The 21,623-nt window shown below is 45.7% G+C and overlaps 2 protein-coding genes and 1 long non-coding RNA gene across 4 annotated transcripts; 1 reads left to right on the forward strand and 2 right to left on the reverse strand.

Moving 5' to 3' along the window:
* Nucleotides 1-1,223: 1,223 nt before the first annotated feature.
* On the reverse strand, nt 1,224-12,582 carry LOC143361356 (uncharacterized). Its single transcript, XM_076800693.1, has 4 exons — nt 12,442-12,582; nt 10,404-10,585; nt 3,821-3,937; nt 1,224-1,462 (listed from the first exon to the last, which is right to left on the reverse strand). Exons 1-4 carry the CDS (start codon nt 12,580-12,582, stop codon nt 1,354-1,356), a joined length of 549 nt encoding a protein of 182 aa, XP_076656808.1. The 3' UTR covers nt 1,224-1,353.
* Nucleotides 4,149-7,053, forward strand: LOC143361406 (uncharacterized). Of its 2 annotated transcripts, XR_013083444.1 has the most exons (3): nt 4,149-4,959; nt 5,197-5,424; nt 6,138-7,053. It is a non-coding gene; the product is annotated as an uncharacterized LOC143361406 (long non-coding RNA). The 2 variants fall into 2 exon arrangements; XR_013083443.1 differs by lacking the exon at nt 5,197-5,424 and having other exon boundaries at nt 4,149-4,347.
* A 2,983-nt stretch (nt 12,583-15,565) lies between the features above and the next one.
* On the reverse strand, nt 15,566-21,104 carry LOC143361275 (uncharacterized). Its single transcript, XM_076800541.1, has 4 exons — nt 20,964-21,104; nt 20,299-20,471; nt 17,092-17,208; nt 15,566-15,695 (listed from the first exon to the last, which is right to left on the reverse strand). Exons 1-4 carry the CDS (start codon nt 21,102-21,104, stop codon nt 15,566-15,568), a joined length of 561 nt encoding a protein of 186 aa, XP_076656656.1.
* Between the last annotated feature and the right edge of the window lie 519 nt (nt 21,105-21,623).

Genomic DNA, 21,623 nt, shown 5'->3' on the forward strand with positions numbered 1-21,623 from the left:
AATCCCCGGAAGGATGCGCTTTCGAGGACGCGGCTGCATATTATTCCACCGGCTACGCGATATTATTGTAAGCCTAATGAGTCCATTCATGACGTTTACCGAATATTGATGCCGGCTCGAAATTGCGATCCCCTTATGGTCGCGAATATGTCGATTCACTTCACTGTGGGCTATTTGATCCGCAAAGCCGGACAAAACTTCGTCAACTTCCCATAACTTTGCTGAAAATCACTAGAAATAGATAAAACAAACGTCGATTCTACTTTCTGAATTCTTATGCCGATTTTGTCTACATGAAAAGTGACATATTACAGATTTTAATCTCTCTGCGAACCGATCGATACAATTAACGGTTAAACTTTACCTCGGGAAACCAGAAATTTTTAACTTTCTTGCGTGCAATTCTGTAGATTTCGGCGAGAAAATTCCGAAAATCCAGGTTTCAATCCTAGGGGATCACTAGTGCAAAAGTTAGGCGCGTGTAAAGATTGTCAGCGTTTCTGACAGGCAAGGGCGCTGCCATGTTGGCGCGTAGCGACCGTCGCGCGGAGCCACTAAGATGGCGCCACAAGCACGCGGTAACGTCGACAACGTGATCTTTGAGAGGAAATATTTATAAACTTGCAATTTTTAATAGGTTGCGTCATATTTACCGATAGCACAGAATCGGAAAATAGAAAGATTCAGCAAAGCCTAGCATGCATTGTTCCGAGCATTGCCGAAGAGGAATGCACAACGACTGTGGCGTTAATATTGGACGCCGGTAATAAAGCAGTTTGTCGCGTTACGGCCGAGGCAGCGTTCGCCGACGCGGCCAGTATTTCACGATTACGAGGTTTTCATGTTTAACACGTGTATGGCGGCTGTAATTTTTAGAGCCGTCTACGAGATGGAAAGACAATGGCAGAGCATCGTTGCAAAATTAATCATGCTCCATGGAAAACACTCTCTCGAAGAGTAGCGGCCGCGTTGCACGCATTGAATTTTTTAATGCTAACGCGACGGCCCGTACTTTTTCGAACGGGGCGTTCTCATTCGCGGCGCGTCGCCACGATTCTCCCTTTATCTTGAAAAATCAATTTTCCCCGTAACACAGCGACTTCGACCGCGGTTTACTGAAACTTTGCTTGCGGTGGAAACATAAGGGCATTTAATAAAAATGATTTGTATATATTATTCAGGTTTCCGAATCAGGGCGGTTCCTTGACAAAGCGTCAAGTAGATAAAGCGCCAGTCGTCGGACACGTCGCGGTGCCCGCAACAGAACGTAACCGGAGTACTTTCGAGGGATCCTCTCGCATGCCTCGGCTCCTCCAGTTCATTCGGAGAATTAAGAAGAACGATTCTGTCGGTTCAGAAGCCGTCCGGACACCTGTCTTCCATTACGTCGCAATTCTCTTGCCGGTAGTACGCTCTCTCGTACTCGGTCACGGTGTCCGCGTCCTCGAACTCGCCGGGCAATCTAAAACATGAAAAATCGTCGGGTAATCCGAAAGCCGGAGAAAAGAATACCTTGAAGGAGCACGCGATTACCCGAAGTGAGAAGAGCGAGAGAGAGAGATAGAGAGGGAAAGAGAGAAAGAGTAGGGGAATGCCTTGCTAAGTAAAGTGAAAAGAGGAGATTTAATCGGCAGAAGAGATACCCCATTGACTAAGTTTGCCGGGAGGAAAGTTAGCTTGCGCGCAACGGGACGAGATAGAAGAAGCGCAACTGAATTTTCCACCGGGGGGGGGGGGGCACGTTCTCGTAAATCCCCCTTACCCCCTCTGCGTCGTTTTTCTTTCCCTGCGATAAAGTAGCTAAAAATATTCAGCCGGGTCGAACGCGCAGCATTTCATCGGCATTATTAATTATCGAAAGGCAACCCGTGTTCGAACTTGCTCCCTGACGTCGAACAATGGCCTTCCCCTTCTTCCTTTGCGATTCACCGGCAACCCCTAACCTCCGTACCCCCCCCCCCCATTCCAGCAGTGTGTCACGGTTCTTCGCGCGCCCGAAACTTTCCGGAACGGTTATTAAAAGCGCAACGAGAAGTTGTCGAAGGATATTCCGCGAGCCGCGCTCGGACGCGGTCTGCGAAGTTCTCGCGAATCTGCTAAAGCCGGGGGAACGTTAAGCGTCACGCGCGGATGTCATGAATAAATTCAACGCGTTATCGGGAAAGTGTAACCCCGGCCACGAGCCGCCGAAGAATCCTGGGAATGACTCGGAGTTGCAACGACGAGACGACATTTTGATGACAGCTGTATTCGTCGACGATCCCCCCTGCCTCCACCCCCTTCTCCGCAGCAGAAAATCCACGCGCCTACGTAGGCCGACGCCAGCTTGGAATCTCTTTGGTGACTGGTTTCATTAACGCTTTCAATCTCCCGGAAATGGGAAATTAGAAAATTAATTTTTGCAGTAGACTGCAAATGGATGGAATTTTTAATGATTTAAAAGAGAAGGAAATCTCGATTCGACCTGTGTTTCTCGCAATCGATGGAAAACATTTCAAAAAACCGGTAACAGCTGATTTTTACAATTTTTCCGTCCCCCAACGGAGATTTAAACAATATGATTTTTAGTGATTTTCACCGTTTGTAATCGTTCGTAGCTCGCAGCGAGGTTATTAATTTAATTGGAGATTAAAGTGATATGAAAATATAGTCGGAGTGACATTGACGTAATAAAATACTTTGGGAGAACGTTTTTCCACGGATTTTCGAAAAATATTTCAGCTCGGCCGTGTTAACTTTAAACTACATGCCCCGAAAACTTTCATTTGATAATCCATAAAATTAACGAAGTTGTGGCCTGCAATAGACACCTACACCAGCGGTGCCTACACCAGGGTTTAAAACTTTTAACTCGTTTTTCGCGATACGGTGTTTGCGTAAACGGCGATCTATATTTCTCGGGGAACTGGTGGACCGATTCAGCTAGAATTCACCGGCTAGTTCCGTGACAGAGTTGTCTGGCATAATTTCTTTTAAACATCGTGATTCGTATTTCCACGAACAAAACAAACTTTCTCCGGTGAAATGAAAATTGGTTTATTTATTTCTAGAAGGAATGTGATTTTACGTTTGATAGAAAAACTTGAGAAAGCTGTTCGACCTCTTCTTTTTTGCACAAGGATCCGCAGTTTGTTCATTAGCATGTTTTGAAATTTCTGAATGGAACTCGCAAAATTTCTACCTGAAAGTGTATGGCAATTTCTCGACAAAAACGAAAAGTTTTACCCCGAAGGATTAGGCGAAGTTTTATTGAACTTTTTTCTCCCGTTCCGGGTATGAAACTCCCTTATTCTCCGTTCCCCTATTCAATTTTCGGGCTGCTTGACGCCGGCCTTGATCAATCTCTTTACTAATAATCGATTAGACATTCAACGACTGTTCCAGTTCGATTGCATTCCCACGTGCACGCGGGACGTTTGATTAATCAGCACCTTCCGTTGGCGACATCGTTTTCTCTTCAATTTTCCTCCGACAAATCATTCTGCCAGTCATCGTTCACGCGACCGAGAGCTGCTCCGATAAGCACTTGATTGTTCGAAAAATTTCGTTCCCTCGAAATCAAATAGTAAAGAAATAATCTTCCGATCTTTTTATTGAATCAACGTTGCATCGATTGCGAGAAACGGGAGCTTCTTTATATTTTTAACTGTTTGAAAACATTGGGCATTCATTGTTTGCTATGTAACAACGAACGTGTAATAACCAACCCGATAAGAAGAGGATTTCTTTGCAGGGTCAGACTGACTTATTGTTAGACCCTCTTACGTCCGCATCACCTCTCGAACCGGGAGGAGTAATCAGTCAACCGTAAGATACTTACGAGAACACGACACGCATAATCTCCTCGAAGAAGGTTCCTTTGTCCGTTCTCGTTCGATTCCGCCTCGCGGCCCTGCAGATTGCCCCGAGGACGCAAGCCCTTCCATCTTTGCCCTGTCTGCGCAACAGAGTACGTCGATCAGAGGGGCATGTATAAAACTCCAGAAATTTATTCGATTTCGTAGAATCGACAGCACTATATATATTATAATTAATATACTGAAGAGGGCTTCACCTTGGCAACCAGCTCGCACTATACTGTTCTCTATATTTTAGTTACTGTGCTCGATAACAGCTCGTCTCAACTTTAACCGCGCATAACTTTTGACCCAGTGAATTCCTCACCTTGAAATTGCAATTTCTGGCATTTTCTCGTCAAGATCTACAGGATTGTATATTAAAAAGTACAAAATTTCAGGGTTGCCAAGGCGAAGTTTAGCTGCAAATTGGCTGGAACGTCTGTCTCGGAGGAGAATGTCAGAATGTTACAGAGCGAAGAAAAATGATCGAGGTACGACGGGGAGACGGGTAAGTTTCGATCCCTTGGCGGAAACGCAGGCGGCTAAAATATTCTAGAAAATCACGCGTCAAATAGTTTTCGAAACCGCAGCCGTGCGGGTGGGGATGGCGTTTCATCAAATTCGGCGTGTCACGGTCGGCCGATGTTCCCCGGGAGACCGAGTGCGATCGTTTATCACTATCGTGCTCGTTATCTTCGTCGGGCGGCTGTCCGTGAGGCGGTGGTCTATTCATTAAGTTTGCGATAATACCGTCGAGCGTTGATACCGGTGAGTACGAAGCGGTTCGGTGTAAACCGGCGAAGGTTTACAGGGATCCTCTCCGCCCTTTCCAGCTAACCCCGCCCCAACCCTCGCCGCTTCACCTCCGAAGCAAACACTGGCAATTATAGAGTACTATGCTTTGCTATTAGGATCGGAATAATGCAGTTGCCGTGTTTCATCGCCCCCCCCCTCCCCTCCGGAAATCCACGACGCAATCTTGAAATCGTGTTAAGAGAAGGAAACGCGTTTACGGATGACATCCATCTTCTTCGGACTCTGCGAAATTGACTTCTGTTAGTACAATAGGCGAGCGCACTGATGAGAAACTGCGTCGGAGTGTAACCGACTAATTTTAATGGTAATGTCTTTTTTGGAAATTATCCTCACGGTGCAATTGTTATCTGGGGGATGGAAAATATATTCTCTCGATATTTCGGAAACTCTCCCATCTGGAAAAAAATGTCTTTCTCCTTTTTCTGTTGTTGCCAAAACTGTTACACTCCTGGTTGTGTACACGTTGTTCTACCTTAGCCAGCTGATGGTTCCCGTCTTTACTGTTTACCTCCTCATGCTCCCTTTTTCTTTCTGCTTGCAGGTTCCTTTTCGGGCATTACACGGTTTAACCCGACTGTGTCTGGTTAGCCTCAGCTATTCTACTTACACCGTCTCGTTCCTTCTCGCGGTCGATAACCTTCTCCTTCGCTTCGCGAAAAGAGACACCTGCCCTTTATTCGGCACGCTTGTCGAGACGTGCCTTACAACCAGCCGAACGTTTGTCTGCAGAACAAAACTGACCCTGAGAATGAAGTGTTCGAAGCGAGAGGTTCGTGTACTTTGTGTACAGTAAAATATTAGCTATTGTTATCTCGCTGGGTGTTATGCATTTCTGACGAAAACGAGTAGGCGCGATTCGTGATACAGTTAACAGACTGAAAGCTTTCGAGAGTTTTTATTTCCAAGGAATAGAGTATTCTATTTTCCGAGAAATAGGAATGTTATTCGTATTTGTTAACACCGATGTCTTATTCCATTGTACACGTTTGTAAGTGTCACAAATGTATGAAGACTCGTGTATTCTGCATGCATTCCGTGTTACGCAAGCAATTTCCGCGGCGTGTTCTATGCTATCTCTGTGTTAAGGCGATATACCCATTCGTAGAATACATAACACCTTGGAAACGTCTTCCCAAAATTTTATTGCATGCGTTTATAACAGGAACGAACAGATCGTGCACAGTAAAAATATATTTCAAGTATCGAAAATACTGTTGTGCTATTTCCAACTCATTAAAATGATTAATTTTCAATTGAAACAAGAATAACAGAATGTCACTTGGACAAAATTGCAAGAAGCTATTGCAGAATATAATTAAATGAACAAGATTATTAAAAATATTTCACAAGAACAATGAGTAAAACTTCTACCATTTTGTAGTTTCAATTATTGGATGAACCAGATGCTTATAGAATATATTTCCGTAATTCTAGTAGCCGCCGTGGCGAATGATTTACATCGCTTTTAATTTATCTTTTCAGTGCACGAACCAGCGCACGAGTCTACACAGTATTCCGCTGCGGTTCTCTGCGTCTAGAAACTTCTTCGACGATCCTATCAGCGCCATGTCTGTTTCCCTTGACGTCGTGCCACCCTTGAAAATTACCACGATCCTGATCTATAATCCGCAGAAATCCTTAGCCGGTAAGACGTCTTGCGTAAGCGTCACGTGTCGCTGTCCGTAAAGTCTGCCATTAAAATGGAAGCAATCGATGTCGCATCTCACGGGTCCCCGGTCAAAAGTTAAAGCAGTTTGCAAGTGCTCCTGCATCTAGTGAAGAAGCCGTGGACGGGGAACAATGGGAGACTATTAACGCGGAGAAATAACTACGTCGAATGCAGCGCGTGCAGTTAAGGTAGGATGCAGGAGCGCGTTAAGATTCATTTCGACGTCGAAAGTAAATGTAAAAGTGAGGCTTGACTGTCGTTTATCGGCGAGGGAGTTCAATGGAACAATTTGAGAAACGGTGACACCGATATTCGGGGTAATCGAGGATATTTATGCAAGCAGTATGCAACGTTCGCGCTGCAGCGTACGCTCTCGGCTCGCACGCTCGCAGAATGGGTTTTAATCGATCGATAATGCCTCCTTTCGAGTAATGCATCCGAGTAATGCAGCCCTTCGGGCATCGACGAAAGTCTCTCTCCTTTGCCAATACTCGAACAAGTCTCGGATGCGCTTCTCGCACGGTCTAACGGTAAAGGATGTTGCAAAACTTCAGATGCTTCATCTAGTCCTGGTTGGAGCTTAGGATAGAGGTATAACTATTTTTGGACGGTTGTTGTAATAAGGAAAGTCTTCTCACGTCTATGGTGTATTCAATCGTGAAAATTACACTACGCAGAGTGTTTGAAAATGTCCCAGTTTATGGCATTTAAGAATAAATGTAAGTTTTATGTAACACAATCATTTTATGTAAAAATTAACAATGAATTAATAAAGACAATGTAATGAAAAGATGTATTCTGTGTATATAATTATTAAACCTTCAATTTTTCCCGAATGTCCGACTTTTCGTTCAGTTATACTACTGAATTCCGTGCCACCTCCTTTCTTATCATGTTCTCCTAGTAGAAATCCGAAAATAGCGAAAATTCCGAAAATCGAACTTTGTATTAGTAGAAGTTTTGGAAAGAAAATTTGGGGAAATTTTTGAGCGTCTGGCCTGACGTTTACTTGTACTACTGAATTTCGGATACCTCCTTCAATATCATGTTCTCCTAATACAAAAGTTGAAATTTTAGAAAATTCTCGAAATTTTACGGAATTTCGGACGTCTGACTTGTCGTTGACCTGCACCACTGAATTCTCGGAAATTTTTCGAGCGTCTGGCCCGACGTTGACTTGTACTACTGAAATTGGGATACCTCCTTCGATATCATGTTCTCCTAATACAAAAGTCAAAATTGTCGAAAATTTTCGAAATTTTCGGAATTTCGGCCGTCTGACTTGTCGTTGACTTGCATCACTGAATTTTCGAAATTTTTCGAGCGTCTGGCCCGACGTTGACTTGTACTACTGAAATTCGGATACCTCCTTCGATATCATGTTCTCCTAATACAAAAGTCAAAATTTTCGAAAATTTTCGAATTTTTCGGAATTTCGGCCGTCTGACTTGTCGTTGACTTGCATCACTGAATTTTCGAAATTTTTTCGAGCGTCTGGCCCGACGTTGACTTGTACTACTGAAACTCGGATACCTCCTTCGATATCATGTTCTCCTAATACAAAAGTCAAAATTTTCGAAATTTTTCGAAATTTTCGGAATTTCGGCCGTCTGGCTTGTCGTTGACTTGTATCACTGAATTTCGCATACCTCCTTCGATATCATGTTCTCCTAATACAAAAGTCAAAATTTTCGAAAATTTTCGAAATTTTCGGAATTTCGGCCGTCTGGCTTGTCGTTGACTTGTATCACTGAATTTCGGATACCTCCTTCGACATCATGTTCTCCTAATACAAAAATCGATTTTTCGAAAATTTTCCAAATTTTTCGGAAAATTTAACTTTGTATTAGGAGAACATGATATCGAAGGAGGTGGCACAAAATTCAGTAGTACAAGTCAACGTCAAGTCAGACGGTCGAAAGTGTTCCAAAACTTCTAATACTAAGTTCGATTTTAGGAATATTTGCTATTTTCGGATTTCTACTAGGATAACATGATAGGAGAGGAGGTGGCACGGAATTTTCGTTCATGTCCAGGGTAGAGAAAGAAGAACACATTAACTGTTGTAACTAATATTCTTTATTTCTCATCAAATAAATTACAATGTTAAAGTGTGTATATACAAAATAGCGATTGCACCTTTGTGTAGCGTTGACGACGAGTATTTCTTCTCTTTCTGTGGATAGATCTTGATGTGTTTTATCCGAAGACTACTTGGCAGACTTTTTCTTAAAGAGGAAGCAGCGAAAAGTAGAGTTGGTTGTTGCTCTAACAATTCTCCTGGCTACAGAACTCGCGAACTGTAAGACGAAAACGTATTAGCACTTCGTATTAGCAATAAAATATTACAATTCCTAACGCTAACCACAAATATCTCATCTATATACGGATTGCTAATTTTGAAAAAGTAAATCCTTTTCATTGGAGCACGTATATCTTTATGGACATGGAAGAACTTCTTCTGAACCTCATAAAGGTAAGCAAACTGTTTTACTCATTTCCATGTTTAATTAGAACTTCATTTCAAACGTGAATGTCCGCGGTGGTATTCGTAGCAAGGAAGTTATTTAGCAACTCTCCGACAGCTTTCGCGTTTGCAAATACAATTTTAACCCGCAAAAACTTATACTTTCCCAACGTATGACGGAAAGTAAACGAGTACTTCGATTTTATAAATTGACAGATAGTCGACGAGCAAAGACCGTTCTCATTGCAAAACCGTACTTAAATACGTGGGTAGAATCGCATAACGATAACTTACCGTTCACTGGAAAAATTTTCTGAATCGACTGGTCCCAGAATCTTCTCGTTCCGCGAGACGTGACACGGTCCCGTCGAGTCAAGCTCGAACACACATATCGCGGGCGTCGATTATCGTCGTCGGAATTCAGCGAAGACAGGAGAGATCTTCTCGCGCGAAATCTCCCGGCAACACTCGAAACAGCAGAGCGAAAAGGGGCGGCGGCTGCTTTATCGTTAACTCGATTCGGAGCGCACAATCGGCGCCCAATCCGTGAAAAGCTGCGGCCCTTTCAGCGACGGTGGTCGGCTCGCAGAGGAACGTTTCGATGAAAGCTCGACCGGGCTTTGTTTAGTCCGTCAGCTTTTCCAAGCCGTCGAAGAGCAGCCGGAACCGGTTCGAACGTTGAAAGACGAGGGGTAAAACGTTCTATCGGGCGGCGGCGTTTCGCGATCGCCTTTCGTTTCGAGACGAGGTCAACGTTTCTGCACCCTCGAGAAAGGAGAAGGGCCCGGGGATCGGCTTCGAGAGCCGGCCACTTAACCCTGTGCCGAGACTTCACATTCTTGTTTTCGACGATTACTCGCGGCGCGCGCGAATCGGACAAGTGGTCGGCCGTGTCGCGTCGCGTCTCGTCGCGCCGACACACGACTAAGATTCGAAATCGACAGGATGTTCTGCGCCCCCTTCGTTCACCCCCGAAAATCAAGAGACTCTTCGCCGGGGGAACAATGACGCGAGACCTACTCGAACTGCACCCGACCAAGACTTTCTTCCCTGGCGAGACGATACTCTCTCTTTCCCTCTCCCCCACCCCCTCTGTCTGCTTCGGCTAAAGTTTCCAGCCCCGGTCTCTTTACTTGTACCAACTATCCTTGGACCGGATTTTTCTGTGTTCGTAGCGTACAACAATCTTCGGAAACTTGTTCAATCTTTATAATTGCTGCTGCCCACAAAAGGGGATGATTTAGATGTGCTCACAGGGTGCGAGAATCTTCAGAAACTTATTCGATATTACTCGCACGAATATATACCAGCTCTACGCGATCTATGTCACAGCCGAGTATTCGGAGAACTTACAAGCTTCTAGATAGTCAACGACGACGCGACATTTAGCAACTAATAAATTGCCGGAATGAACGCGATTTTTGCCAAGTTTGTCGGGAGAGGAAACGAGATGCAGTGGGGCACGAGACGATAGTGGATTTCCGGAAGGAAAGAACTATACTTTGTCCCGGTTTTTCCTCGAGCCCTGCCTCCATGATAAAAGCTTCGCCTTAATGCCACAATCGCTTTAATCCCCACTCCACCGGCGGCCACGGATTGATCGGTTACTCACGTTTCCAGCAGCAGCTCCATTTTGCGATAAAGTTCCCTTCTGCTTCGACGATGATACACGTCCGAAGGATATCGCGATAGCATACTCTCGCTGGGCAGCTCCCACGCCTGGCCTGCGGTGATCCCGACGGTGAAGAATCCCGAGGGTTTCGCGTATGTGCTTATTGTCAGGCAGTACACCAGCTGAACCGTGCGACGCAATCCCGAAAAAGAGAAAGAAACAATTGTCGTTCGAGGGCCGTACAAACCTCGGACGTTCCTCCGAAAACTCGGATATCGAAAAATTTTTCTTTTTACCCGACACAATCTCGGAAACGGGGAAATTGATATCATTTGATTAAACGTTACGGGTTTTCTCCGGGGAATTTACGGTTAAACAGTTCTCCAAAGATAGCGTTTTAAACAGGGAGTAATTGCTCCTCTTCTTTGACGTTTCCCTGTTGACTCCGCTTAATGGACTACTTTTGCTGCGGGTTTTCTTTCTTAAATGGAGAGCTAAGAACCAACACCGTCAGCCATAGAACGACTGTTTATTATGAATCGAGACTGACTCGAGGAGCAAACCTTTGGTTCTCTGAGAATTGCTTTTCTCTTTTGGTGTTTCCTTACAGTCTTTAATCCCTTGTGGAAATCTATAAATAATTTTGTGAACACAGAACGAATTTTCGAGAGAAAAACGAAGCGTTCGAAGTATGTAAATTCGACACATTTAATCGGAAATATATTTTTAACCAGAAAATGGAACAGGAAACGAACCGAGAATGAAATGGAGCTCGACTGAAGTGTACACTTGTCGTCCTCGGTTACCACAGGTCGGATACACGTTGTCGAATTAATTTGTACGGCTGGCGCCTCGAGAAGAAGAATCGATCGCTGATCCGGCACTCGATCACGCAACGTGCGAGAGAGAGAGAGAGAGCAAGCTGTGAAAATTAATTGACGGAATCACGCCGTTTTCTGCACGCGTCCCAACGATCCATTAACGAATTTACTTCGCGCCGCGGCGAGCGCTATTCTCGATTTTCTGTCGCCCGAGCGCCGACTAATTGGAAAACACAGGGTATTCGGGCATCGCGTGCACGCGCCCCCCGACGATCCAGGGCATTAAATAATTAGCATCGCCGAATTAACGAGGCCCGTCGCGCGGCGACACGGGCTCCTTTTAACGCTTACATTTTGCATGCGAGCGTTTTCAATGACGAACAAGTGCCCCGGCGCGGAATGAGCCGACTGCTTTGGCCCAGGACCGGGGCTATTAGAAATTATTAAGCCATCGTTTACAGGGCAAGTTTCGCCAACTTCTGCTCGCAGAAAACGCCTCGGAGACAGGGTCGCGCGTGCGCCGTCCATCCTCATTCGTTTCTCCCACGGGTGACTACGCTACTTGGCCAAAAATTAGGGCCACTTACAATCTTCCGAATCGATCCCACAATTTTCCAAATTTCAGCTAAAATTTAAGCTGTCACTGAACAATTTATCCGGGCTCGAACTTTATCAGAACATGGACAAAAGTGTGCCAGTAGAAAGTCTTGCAGCTTCACGGCAAAAAATCGCAAGGGTTGCCCCTCACCCCTTTCACCGCTAATTGAACACATGCGCCCCGCGGAGTTCCCTAAAAATAAAGTTGTCTGATACTGTCATTTCTTAAGAAAATCATTACTCTCGGCTAAGGAAACTTTCATTAATATTCCACAAACGTTTCTAAAATCGGACGTACGATACAAAATCGATTCAGCTTTTTCGGAATGGAATGAAAACGACAACTGCGCGCGGTCAGAGAGAAAAGTTTGAAGGCGAGAACTCGCTGGTCGAAAAGTGACGCGAACCGAAACTGTCTGCTGAAACAACGTCTCGCGAATTTCGAAAATAGGTGAACTCCTCCTCCCTGAAGAGCGGATCATCCCGAGACCCCGCTGGGACCGGAAGTTTCGAGGCGAGAGTGTTGCCGGCGCGCAGGTCGACGTTATAAACAAGTGTTTTGCGCGTCGATTAGCAAAGCAAACGATGGAAGACTTTCGCCCCGGTAAGTTCGAACTCACTTGGACGTTGCTACCTTGAGGGAAGACCAGGTACTTCGCCTCGAACTGTCTTTTCGATCGATGATCCATCGTGCCGTTGATCTGATCGGCGCAGGAGACTCGCAAGGCCCAAAACAGACACAGAAGTTTGACGGCCGGCATCCCGTTAAGTCCCACTGAATCGCTTCGGTCAACCGTGCGGGATTTATCGAAGCTGTTTGCTCGGCGACAAGACGTTAAGTGACTCGAAACGTTTGGATGACATAACGACAGGTAACGGGTGGTTAGAGTGTTTCGCGGCGTTTAGCGAGCAGTTTTACGGCCGGATCGTTAAACTCCCGCTTCAATTAGTCGTTAAACCGCGGACAAGTGCGAATTGCATGAGATTCTCTTCGCGGCTCCGAGAAACTCCTCGATACGACGCGCGCGCGCGCTGCGACGTGACGACCATGATCTTCCTCGTTAGCTTCGACAGAAATTAACACGCTGTTGCGTTTATTCCGTGAGGAATTATTAACAAAATTTATTTCCTTCGGGTAGATATTATTTAAGAAAACCAGTAACAATTTCGATAGACACACTTGTTATATTTGTAAAGTAATGTAAAACGGTCGCTCAGGAAACAGAGCTTGCGAAAGAAAATTCCTGTTTTCGATTTTGGTCTTAAATTGGTTTGTACACCGTGTATAGCGATCGAGTATAGCCCTCGCGCGGCAACGTTCATCTCGAGAACGTTTCCGAGGACGGTTCCGCACATTTATCACGGAGTTAGGATAGGATAGCACTCAACGAAAGATTAATCTATATCAGACGCGCATCGTTCGCAGATCTAATTTCGCAAAAAATCGCGGCCAGGTCGAAACTTTCATAAAATCGGGGAACCCGGAACTCCACTTAAAAGCTTGCTCGCAGGCTTTAATAGAACAACACGGTTTGAAAGGCCATTAATTTTCGGGGGAACTCGAGATCATGGTTTTCGGCTGTTCGATATCCGGAGAGCTCGCTCGACGAAAAACGAAAAATCAGGACAACGAAGAGAAGAAAACAAACGGAAGAAGAGGTCCAGCGTTGTTGTATACGTACTCGGATCATCGTCCTGCGCGAGCCAAGCTGTTGGAATGATGTGGCATCATCGATTCCGTTCCCGAGGGGGGTCGTGAAGTTTTACGACCGTCGTCGTCGGCCGGCCGAAAATATAATTGGAACGTTCCCCGTTGTAAAAACGGAACGGCGGATTTTTTAGCGGAGACGATAAATTTCCGCGCTCCTGTCAACCCTTCTCCGCCCGCCAAAGATTTCCCGTGGTCGTTACACCATGAATTACAGGGCGATCCTAGGTGCGACGACCATACCTTTCGCAGAAAGACCATGCTTTTTCCGGCTTTTAATAGTCAATAAGATTGATCAAATTGCTGAAATTGCAAAACTGTGAGGACACCAGTTGTGGCAACAGATAACATTAACCCTTAGCACTCGAACGGCGCCACTAAAAATTGCTGTATTCAAAATATTTTTTACAATACTAAATTTGTTTGTATTTAATAAATTTATAACAATAAGAAATAAGAAAAATACATAATAAGGAAAAAAATATATAGAAGGGAAATATTCTAGGTCGGAAGAAATGTTTCGTTTCGGTGTTAAAATGGCTCCGAGTGCAAAGGGTTAATTTTGCGTAAAATCAAGGAGACCAAATGCGAGAAAGTAAAACCGGGGAATCTGCGAACGCTGCCTATTAATCTTGTTAGGAAGGTAAATTAATTTGTTTAACCGCTGTTTGTCGCGATCGAGGCAGAAATATTTTCGTTTGCATAAAGATCCACGGGTCCAGATATGCAATCTCTTGCCCGGCAGTCGGTGAAAATCCGATCTCGAAGCGTTCCTATGAAATTAGGTGGCAGTTATTTCGACTGGACCGGCGGTGTTCCAGAGTTTGATGTCTCTCTTTTATACACAATTCCGCGGCGTCCACTTTGCCGCCCCGCCGGCGGACATTTCTGTTATCGCGGAAGCGACGGTTTTTTAACGGCTTGGTCAAACTCTCGCCCGTCGAATCAAGCTCATCGGACTGTGCGTTAATGTATTAATAAAACGTTGCTTGCGCGTGTGTGTTTGGCGCGGGCACACCCGCCGGTTAAATATTGGACATTTAAATAACCACGCGGGAGTTTTTTTTCCACCTACCCTCTTCCTTCCACCGGTGTCCTCTGGTTTACAAAAAGACTCGGACACCGTGGCCGGAATTAACCGGACATCCCTGGCACTCGGTCGACCGTTTTGTTAATGTAAAATAAATTACACGCGACCGACGCCCGCTGGAACCCACTGAAAAAACCTCGAACCTCTTTGATAATCCTAATTTGAAAACGCGGAGACACAAGGTGGCTCGATAACCTTGGCCACTGTAAACATTCCTCGTGATTTGTAATAATACGAAAAATGCTTACAGAACATTCGTGGTATAGAGCGGTGAATATTACGATGCAAACATTTTTTGGGTGAAGGCATTTCGTAGAATTCAGGGCCACCTTTGATTCCGAGTCCATGGAGTTCATTATCCAGACAAACTATTGCATAGAAAGGTTGACGGTCACAATGATTAAAATTACAAGTATACAGAAATGAACTGGTACAATTCGAAACAGAGGTAAGCTTACAATTTGTACGTTTTTTTTTTAAATCAAAAGCGCTCAACGACTGCCCCGTTAGTTGTAACGATGTAATTAAAATGTTAAAACTGTTTTACAGGTTAAAGTCGAGAAACGGGGAGCAGCTCGCATACGTCGAACGCGGGAAGCGTAAATTCGCCGTTAGCCGGCGGTGCACGGAATAAAGACGAACGCAGAACATTTCTCATTGGCGCGACTCGCGGGCCGCATACATTTCGCCCGGCCCGTGTTTGCGTATTCGGTGTAACGAATGTATCCGCACGTAGATCCACGCAACTTGGCAACGATCGGCCATGTTCCGCTGGACCAGAAGATTATGCGGGGACGCGGCCGGGGTCCAGGTTGAAAAATCACCGAAGTTCGGGCGAGTGGCCAGGAAAACTTGAGCCGGCGTTTCCCCGGGCTGGTCCTAGGCGTTGCACACGCACACCGACGCAACCCGACTTCCGGTGGAAACGCGGGAAACTCTCCGGGCCTCAGAATTCCACGGAGTAAATAGAGTGCCGGCAGCTCGGATAGAGTCGCTCGCAATTTTCGGTGGCTCGATACGCGTCCTCGTATGCTCGGTCCGCCTCGCGTTCGAACGCTCCGCCGTCCTCCGACAGTCTGCAACAGAGAGACAAGATGTTAGAGCGAGCACCGAAACTGTTGTAAACATTGCTCCGAATAATAAGAGTCCATTGTACAAGAAATAGTACACAAATAGTTTAAGATTCCTTGGAATAGATTTCTTTGGAATAATTGCCCTGAACGAAGGTCTTTAGTAATTGTGTTAGCAGAGTAAAAATGATTAAGCACTTTCAGCTTTAACGCGACAGTTTTAAACTGTTGTAAACATAGCTCCGAATAATAAGAACTCATCCTACAAAAAATAGTACACAAATAGTTTGAAATTCCTTGGAATAGATTTCTTTGGAACAATAGCCCCGAACGAAGGCCCTTAGTAATTGTGTTAGCAGAGAAAAAATGATTAAGCACTTCGAGCTTTAACGCGACAGTTTTAAACTGTTGTAAACATAGCTCCGAATAACAAGAGCTCGTCCTACAAGAAATAGTACAGAAATAGTTTAAGTCGATTCGACCATCTCGAGTCCGTTTCGAGATTCGAGGGTAGCGTCTTCGATATCTCTCTCTCTGCCGTCGGCTCGAACGAGCCCCCGGCTCTTCAGGGCGGATTTCTTCCTCCCTTGAAACGAGTGCCGCGCCTTTTACCTTCTAAAATTCAACGGCGGAGCACTTCGAGCCGTTTAACAATTCATTGGAACAACAAAGCGATTGTTCGACGAAACGGCGACTTGAATGATTCATCTGGGACAGCACGATCGGTTAACCCGGGGGCGCAGTCAGTCGGTTACACGGGGGCCTGTCACTAATAATTTAATTGTTTCGCTTGATTAATTCCCTCGATTCATCGTGCCCCTCTAATTGCCTAGTTGTTCGAAATTAGTTAACGCATTGTCCGTTGCGGTCCGCTCGACGCACACCGGAGACCGAGATGCGGAAAAATGTCACCGCGCGGGACTAATTAATTTCTTCAGGGCCGTAGCGTTAAATTTCACTCGGAGAAACGAGAATCTTTTAAATCTTTTTAATTGGATCGCTACAGCGCCAATTGACGAACGATTTTTATAGACAATTCTATGTACAATTTTATTCCGATAGAAGACGGCGCATTTCACACACGGGAGTCCGAGGGTTAAGTATTAGGTCGTTAAGTATGTAATCATCCTTTCATTCCACAACCTCTTCTAACCTTTTCGGCAAAGACCCCGTTACTATAAAATGTCTACGGTTTTTCATTGAAATACTTTTCAACGGTGAATAATATAAACATATCCACGACACGAATTTGTAGGACGACCTAATAAATTTCTGTTTTCGTTCGTCGCAAAACGTGCCGATAAGGGGTGGTGCTGAGATGGCAGTTTCGTGGAGGAAGGTGCGCGAACGGCGCGAGATCTGGCGCGAGTTAAGTTAATAAATAAGTGGTGGGTGTACTCACGTGAAAATCGCGTGCAGCAGCTCTTGCACGAGGGTCCGTTTCCCGTGATCGGAAGGGTCCCTTTGGGCCGTCTCGCAGAGCGCCCTCATCACGCAGGCTCTGCCATCGATGCCGGTGCTGTCGATAAAGTTTAATTTAAAACAGTGCCCCGGCCCGTAAACTTTGATGACGGGGACGCGGCTTAAGCGAGCTTCCTGCGGTCGAAACAATTACCGGCGACTCGAGCTGCATTCCCGGGCGCAATCGCGTTTAACTTTAACTACGCCGGTCGGATGATGCGTATAACACGTTGTTGTTCGCCGGGGTGCTTCCGGCCCGGAAACTTTCGGTAAGGAGCACCGGCCAGCGGACTAAAGAGAGACAGGGGAGACGGCAAAAACGAGAGAGAGAGAGAGAGAGAGGGGTAGATGTACTAGGGGTAGACGACGACTACAGGTTTCCTGTCGGTGGACGGCGCGTCTACCGTGAAAATAGAGCGCGAAGAGTGTTCTCTGTCGGTGGCGGGCTCTCCGTGAGAGCAGCCGCGCCGAAGAATGCCAATCGAGGGTTTCCAGCCGCGCCAGGATTGTTAATTAAATTCCTCCGCGGACGATTATGTCCGGAAAAATCCGGGTCTGTCCGTGGTGTCGTTAACCAGCGACACTCTGTTGAATCAAGTGCTCCCTCTCCGTCAACGGGAATTCCGTCTTTTTTCTTTTCTTTTTCTTTTTTTTTTTTTTTTGATACTCAACCGAGCCGATGCTCCCTTGACTTTTTACGCCGAACGACCGACGCGTGTTTGCTCTAGCAAGATTTTGTGTTTTATCATATCGCGACTGTTACACTGTTTTAAACAGATTGAAAGACTTCAAAAATATCTATAGATTATTGTCAGCTCATTAGAATTGTTCGAGAGAAAACTGATCGATTTTTCATAAAAGAGATTTTGAATAAATAAATGCCAGACGAAAAGTCGATAATTAAGTTGCTGAAATATTGTAAAAAAAATGTGGACGTCGATCCATCCCGGGGTCCACTTTACAGGACGAGGCTTTTATTTACATTACTGTTGAAAAGTTCTCTTTCGTTTTCATTTTTTAAACGCTTTCGTAGTAAAAAAGCGGACGGAAAGCTCTGGAGATGGATATTTCTCGGAAATTTTACAGATTAAAACTTTTTTACTGCTCGTATCACCTAACTCGGTTGGCGCGCTGTTTCGCCGTGAAATTTCGATAACTTTTTGCTATTGGACTTTCGTTGCTCTCGTATTTATAATTCAACAAGATCCACCGTTCTGTTTCTTTTCGACGGAGGAAACATTAAACTTGTCGGAAGTGATCGACTCATTCCAGAAACGCCACAATGCGCGGTGCGGCGCGGCGAGATCATGCTAAGTTACCGAGTAGCTCTCTCTCTCTCTCTCTCAGCGTGTTTATTGAATATCCCTTCCGGTTTTCGTATGGGTAATACTTAACGCGGTTCGATTCGTGGCCGGAAATACGAATCGCGGCGCGAGGCCCCCCGAAGAAAGAGGGAAACTTCGTGTGCAAGGGTGATTCGGGGGTGGAGGGGTGGGACGGGGGTTCTACCGTTGAAAAATGGCGAAGGTATTGCATCTCGGTGCGCGGGAATTAGATTTCGATTCGACGGAGCCGGCGTGCTTGCAATTACCTTCAGAATCCGTCATTGGCGTATGCCAGGGGGTGCGAGTAGGGTGAACGGTGCGTGCTCCGTTCCTGTAATATTTCCTGTCGCGTCACCCGGTATAATGCGGCGGAATCGAACCCGGCGTCTTCCTGTTTCGTTATTCTCACACGTTTCGCATGAAAATTCCTGCGCCTGACCCGCATTTGCATGTGCCGGCGAGGATGGGGGGCAGAAAGGGGTCCATTTGCATGTTACACCACGCCTCGGAACCGAATGAAAGCGAGCTTTCGCGGCGTCGAGAGAGAGAGAGAGAGAGAGGGAGGGGGTTGAGATCCGGCGAAAACAAAAAGCGTTGGTAACCGGGAACAATGGAAGAAAAGAAATTGAAATTCTTGCGTCTTCTTTGCGGTTTGACACTCCATTTCCTACGTAATTTGCGACCCGCGAATAAGGAAAACACGTCAGCGAAAAGGTCGCCGGTGATACTTCGTTTCAAGTTCACCGCCGGCCCTTTAAACGATACCTCCGCGATACTGTGTGATTTTTGTACAAACGATAAACTGACACGGTCAATTCGAAAATTAAGCTTTTAATATTATTGTATTAATTCACCGCTCTACTTTTTAGATGTTTAACCGAAAATTGCCTTCGTTATTACACGCTGTGTTATTACTACAGACACGAAAATAGTTTCGCTTTGTGAGAGCTTAAATCTTCGCCGGCAAAATAAACTGCACGTCCCAGTTTCGGTCCTTGTATCAGGTGTTAAAGTAACTTTCGGGTGCAGCACACACTCTGCTGCAATGTTATGTAAACTGCGCACTTACAGCGGTATCAGGTTGGATAAAAAGTTCTCTTATTTCTGTTTAACGTGCAAAGAGAGACCCCTTCTTATTAAGAGAAAGACCAGCCACGTTTTTTTTCACAGTGGAAATAACGAAAATCTACTCGCACCAGCGGCCAGAAAATTCTCGAACGTAACAGTTCTATTAACTTTAATGTATCCAATTGAAATTTCGCCCTTATCCGCTGCAAAAGATGCGAGGAGACTTTTCCACTGGCCTAACACAGCTATTCGAGTAGTGCAAGTCAATGGTATCCCAGACGCGTGAACCTGATTCGTAAGTTTCAATTAATTCTCTCACTTTACTGCGTTATACTGTCCATACTGGTGCAAACTATATCGAATGTGACTTAAATAATATTTTGAACCGGTTGTATTTTTGAAAGTTGGGCCGAGTGTCTCGAGTTCCTTTTTGAGACGTCAGGAGGGTTTACCGAACGATTAAAAATTACTGGGTCGGAATTGTGGCGAAAAAAGTAAGGGTCACGATTCTGATCGTCGTTAGATCCACTCAATTTTGTCCCCGACTGTGTTATAATACTTTTGCTTTCTCACTGTTCGAGCTGGAGGCGTCAATCGCTTTAGGAGCACGTCCGTGTCCTTTTCAGCTGATCTCGATTAAGTGTCAGAAAATGTTGGAATGATTTCCACGTATTTCATAGAGGCGGTGTAGTGTGCGGCGACGGGATAAGATTGCGGCGTCGGAGTGTGTGTTCGCGGAGAAGCGATTCACTTACGACTGCAGCAGAGCTTCTATTTTCGGGTATAGGACGCTCCTGCTCCTGCGATGAAGCAATTCCGATATTTTGTTGTCGACTTTGCTCGGCAGCTCCCAGGCCAAAGCGGCCGTCGTGCCCATCACCACGTTGTTCTCTCTGGCGTACGTTCCGAGCGTCAGGCAAAACACCAGCTGGTATGGACAGAAAACGTTCGATACACATTCCTGTTCGATCAATCGTGTCCGAATAAAATGTAACGGTTTCATTCCGGTTCCGAGCTATCGCTGCCGATCGGTAGAGCCTCCTGTCGTTGGCGGCGGCGTCCGATCCTCGAATTAATCGCGGGACAGAGGATTTCGCGGAAGCAATAAGTCGGTTGGATTAACACGCATCGCTCGTTTTATTAAACACCTGGCTTAACGCGATCACCGGCGCGCGGATATTTATGCGCGAAATGAAAATGTTCTACTCGGCTCGAAATGGAAATTGATTCTCTTCGGCCGAAATGAACCCCCGTTGGCACTGCGATTTATTTCACGGTGCACTCGAACTTTTACAAGTTACAATTCTCCGAAAACGAGAGAGAATAAGAATTGTCTGGAGGACGGAGAATCAACGAAGAAAAAGAACACGTGAAAGTAATTGGAAAAGAGGGCCGGTGTGTGTGTGTGCGTGGCTGTTACCTGCAGGTTGCTGCCCTCCGGGAAAATCAAGTACCTCTTTGGTCGGGATAGTGTCCTCGGCGGCGCGTCGATCTCGCTCGCGTAGATCATCAGGAAATCGAAGCACGCGAGAACCAGGGACAGAAGTCGAACGTCCGGCATCCCTTCGCCCAATGATTAGGGAGTTTCCGATCTCATGCGTTTTACCCGTGTACCTGTGTGTCACGGATCTGTTTCGCCACCTGTGTCTCTTGCAAGAGAGAGAAAGAGAGAGAAATTGATTTGGTCGCCGATGAATCAAGAGTGATTCGAACACCGCTGGAATGCGTCGCACACTAAGCCACCATGAACGACGAACGAGGAATAGTTTTGTGGGGCTGTGGTAACGGAAACGAGGCTGGTCGCGTCGTTGCATGGCTCTAATCGCCAGCCAGACAGGATCATCTCGAGAATTTCTTTGACAAACAAAACCCGTCTGCCAGCCGCTCGCTCTTGTTGACCGAGACGACGCTCTGCTGCTTTCTTCACTACGGAACACCTGCATTGTCACTATCGGACTGCGAATCTTTGTGGAAAAGAAAAATTGTCCGCACTAACCTCTGCTAAATTTATTATCTCGAATAAAACCAGCACTTTATGAAAATTTTGAAGCATGGAATTTAAGCGGTTTCGAGGGGCACT

This window comes from Halictus rubicundus, chromosome 15 (assembly GCF_050948215.1).
Source record: "Halictus rubicundus isolate RS-2024b chromosome 15, iyHalRubi1_principal, whole genome shotgun sequence".
Lineage (NCBI taxonomy): Eukaryota > Metazoa > Arthropoda > Insecta > Hymenoptera > Halictidae > Halictus > Halictus rubicundus.

Coding starts and splice junctions, on each gene's coding strand:
- LOC143361356 (XM_076800693.1), bottom strand. CDS start 12,582: ATGCCGGCCGTCAAACTTCTGTGTCTGTTTTGGGCCTTGCGAGTCTCC. Junction 3,938..10,403: donor ATGGAGCTGCTGCTGGAAAC/GTGAGTAACCGA, acceptor TCTGTTGCGCAG/ACAGGGCAAAGATGGAAGGG. Junction 1,463..3,820: donor ATTATGCGTGTCGTGTTCTC/GTAAGTATCTTA, acceptor TTCATGTTTTAG/ATTGCCCGGCGAGTTCGAGG.
- LOC143361275 (XM_076800541.1), bottom strand. CDS start 21,104: ATGCCGGACGTTCGACTTCTGTCCCTGGTTCTCGCGTGCTTCGATTTC. Junction 20,472..20,963: donor CGGAGGGCAGCAACCTGCAG/GTAACAGCCACG, acceptor TGTCCATACCAG/CTGGTGTTTTGCCTGACGCT. Junction 15,696..17,091: donor CTGCTGCACGCGATTTTCAC/GTGAGTACACCC, acceptor TCTCTGTTGCAG/ACTGTCGGAGGACGGCGGAG.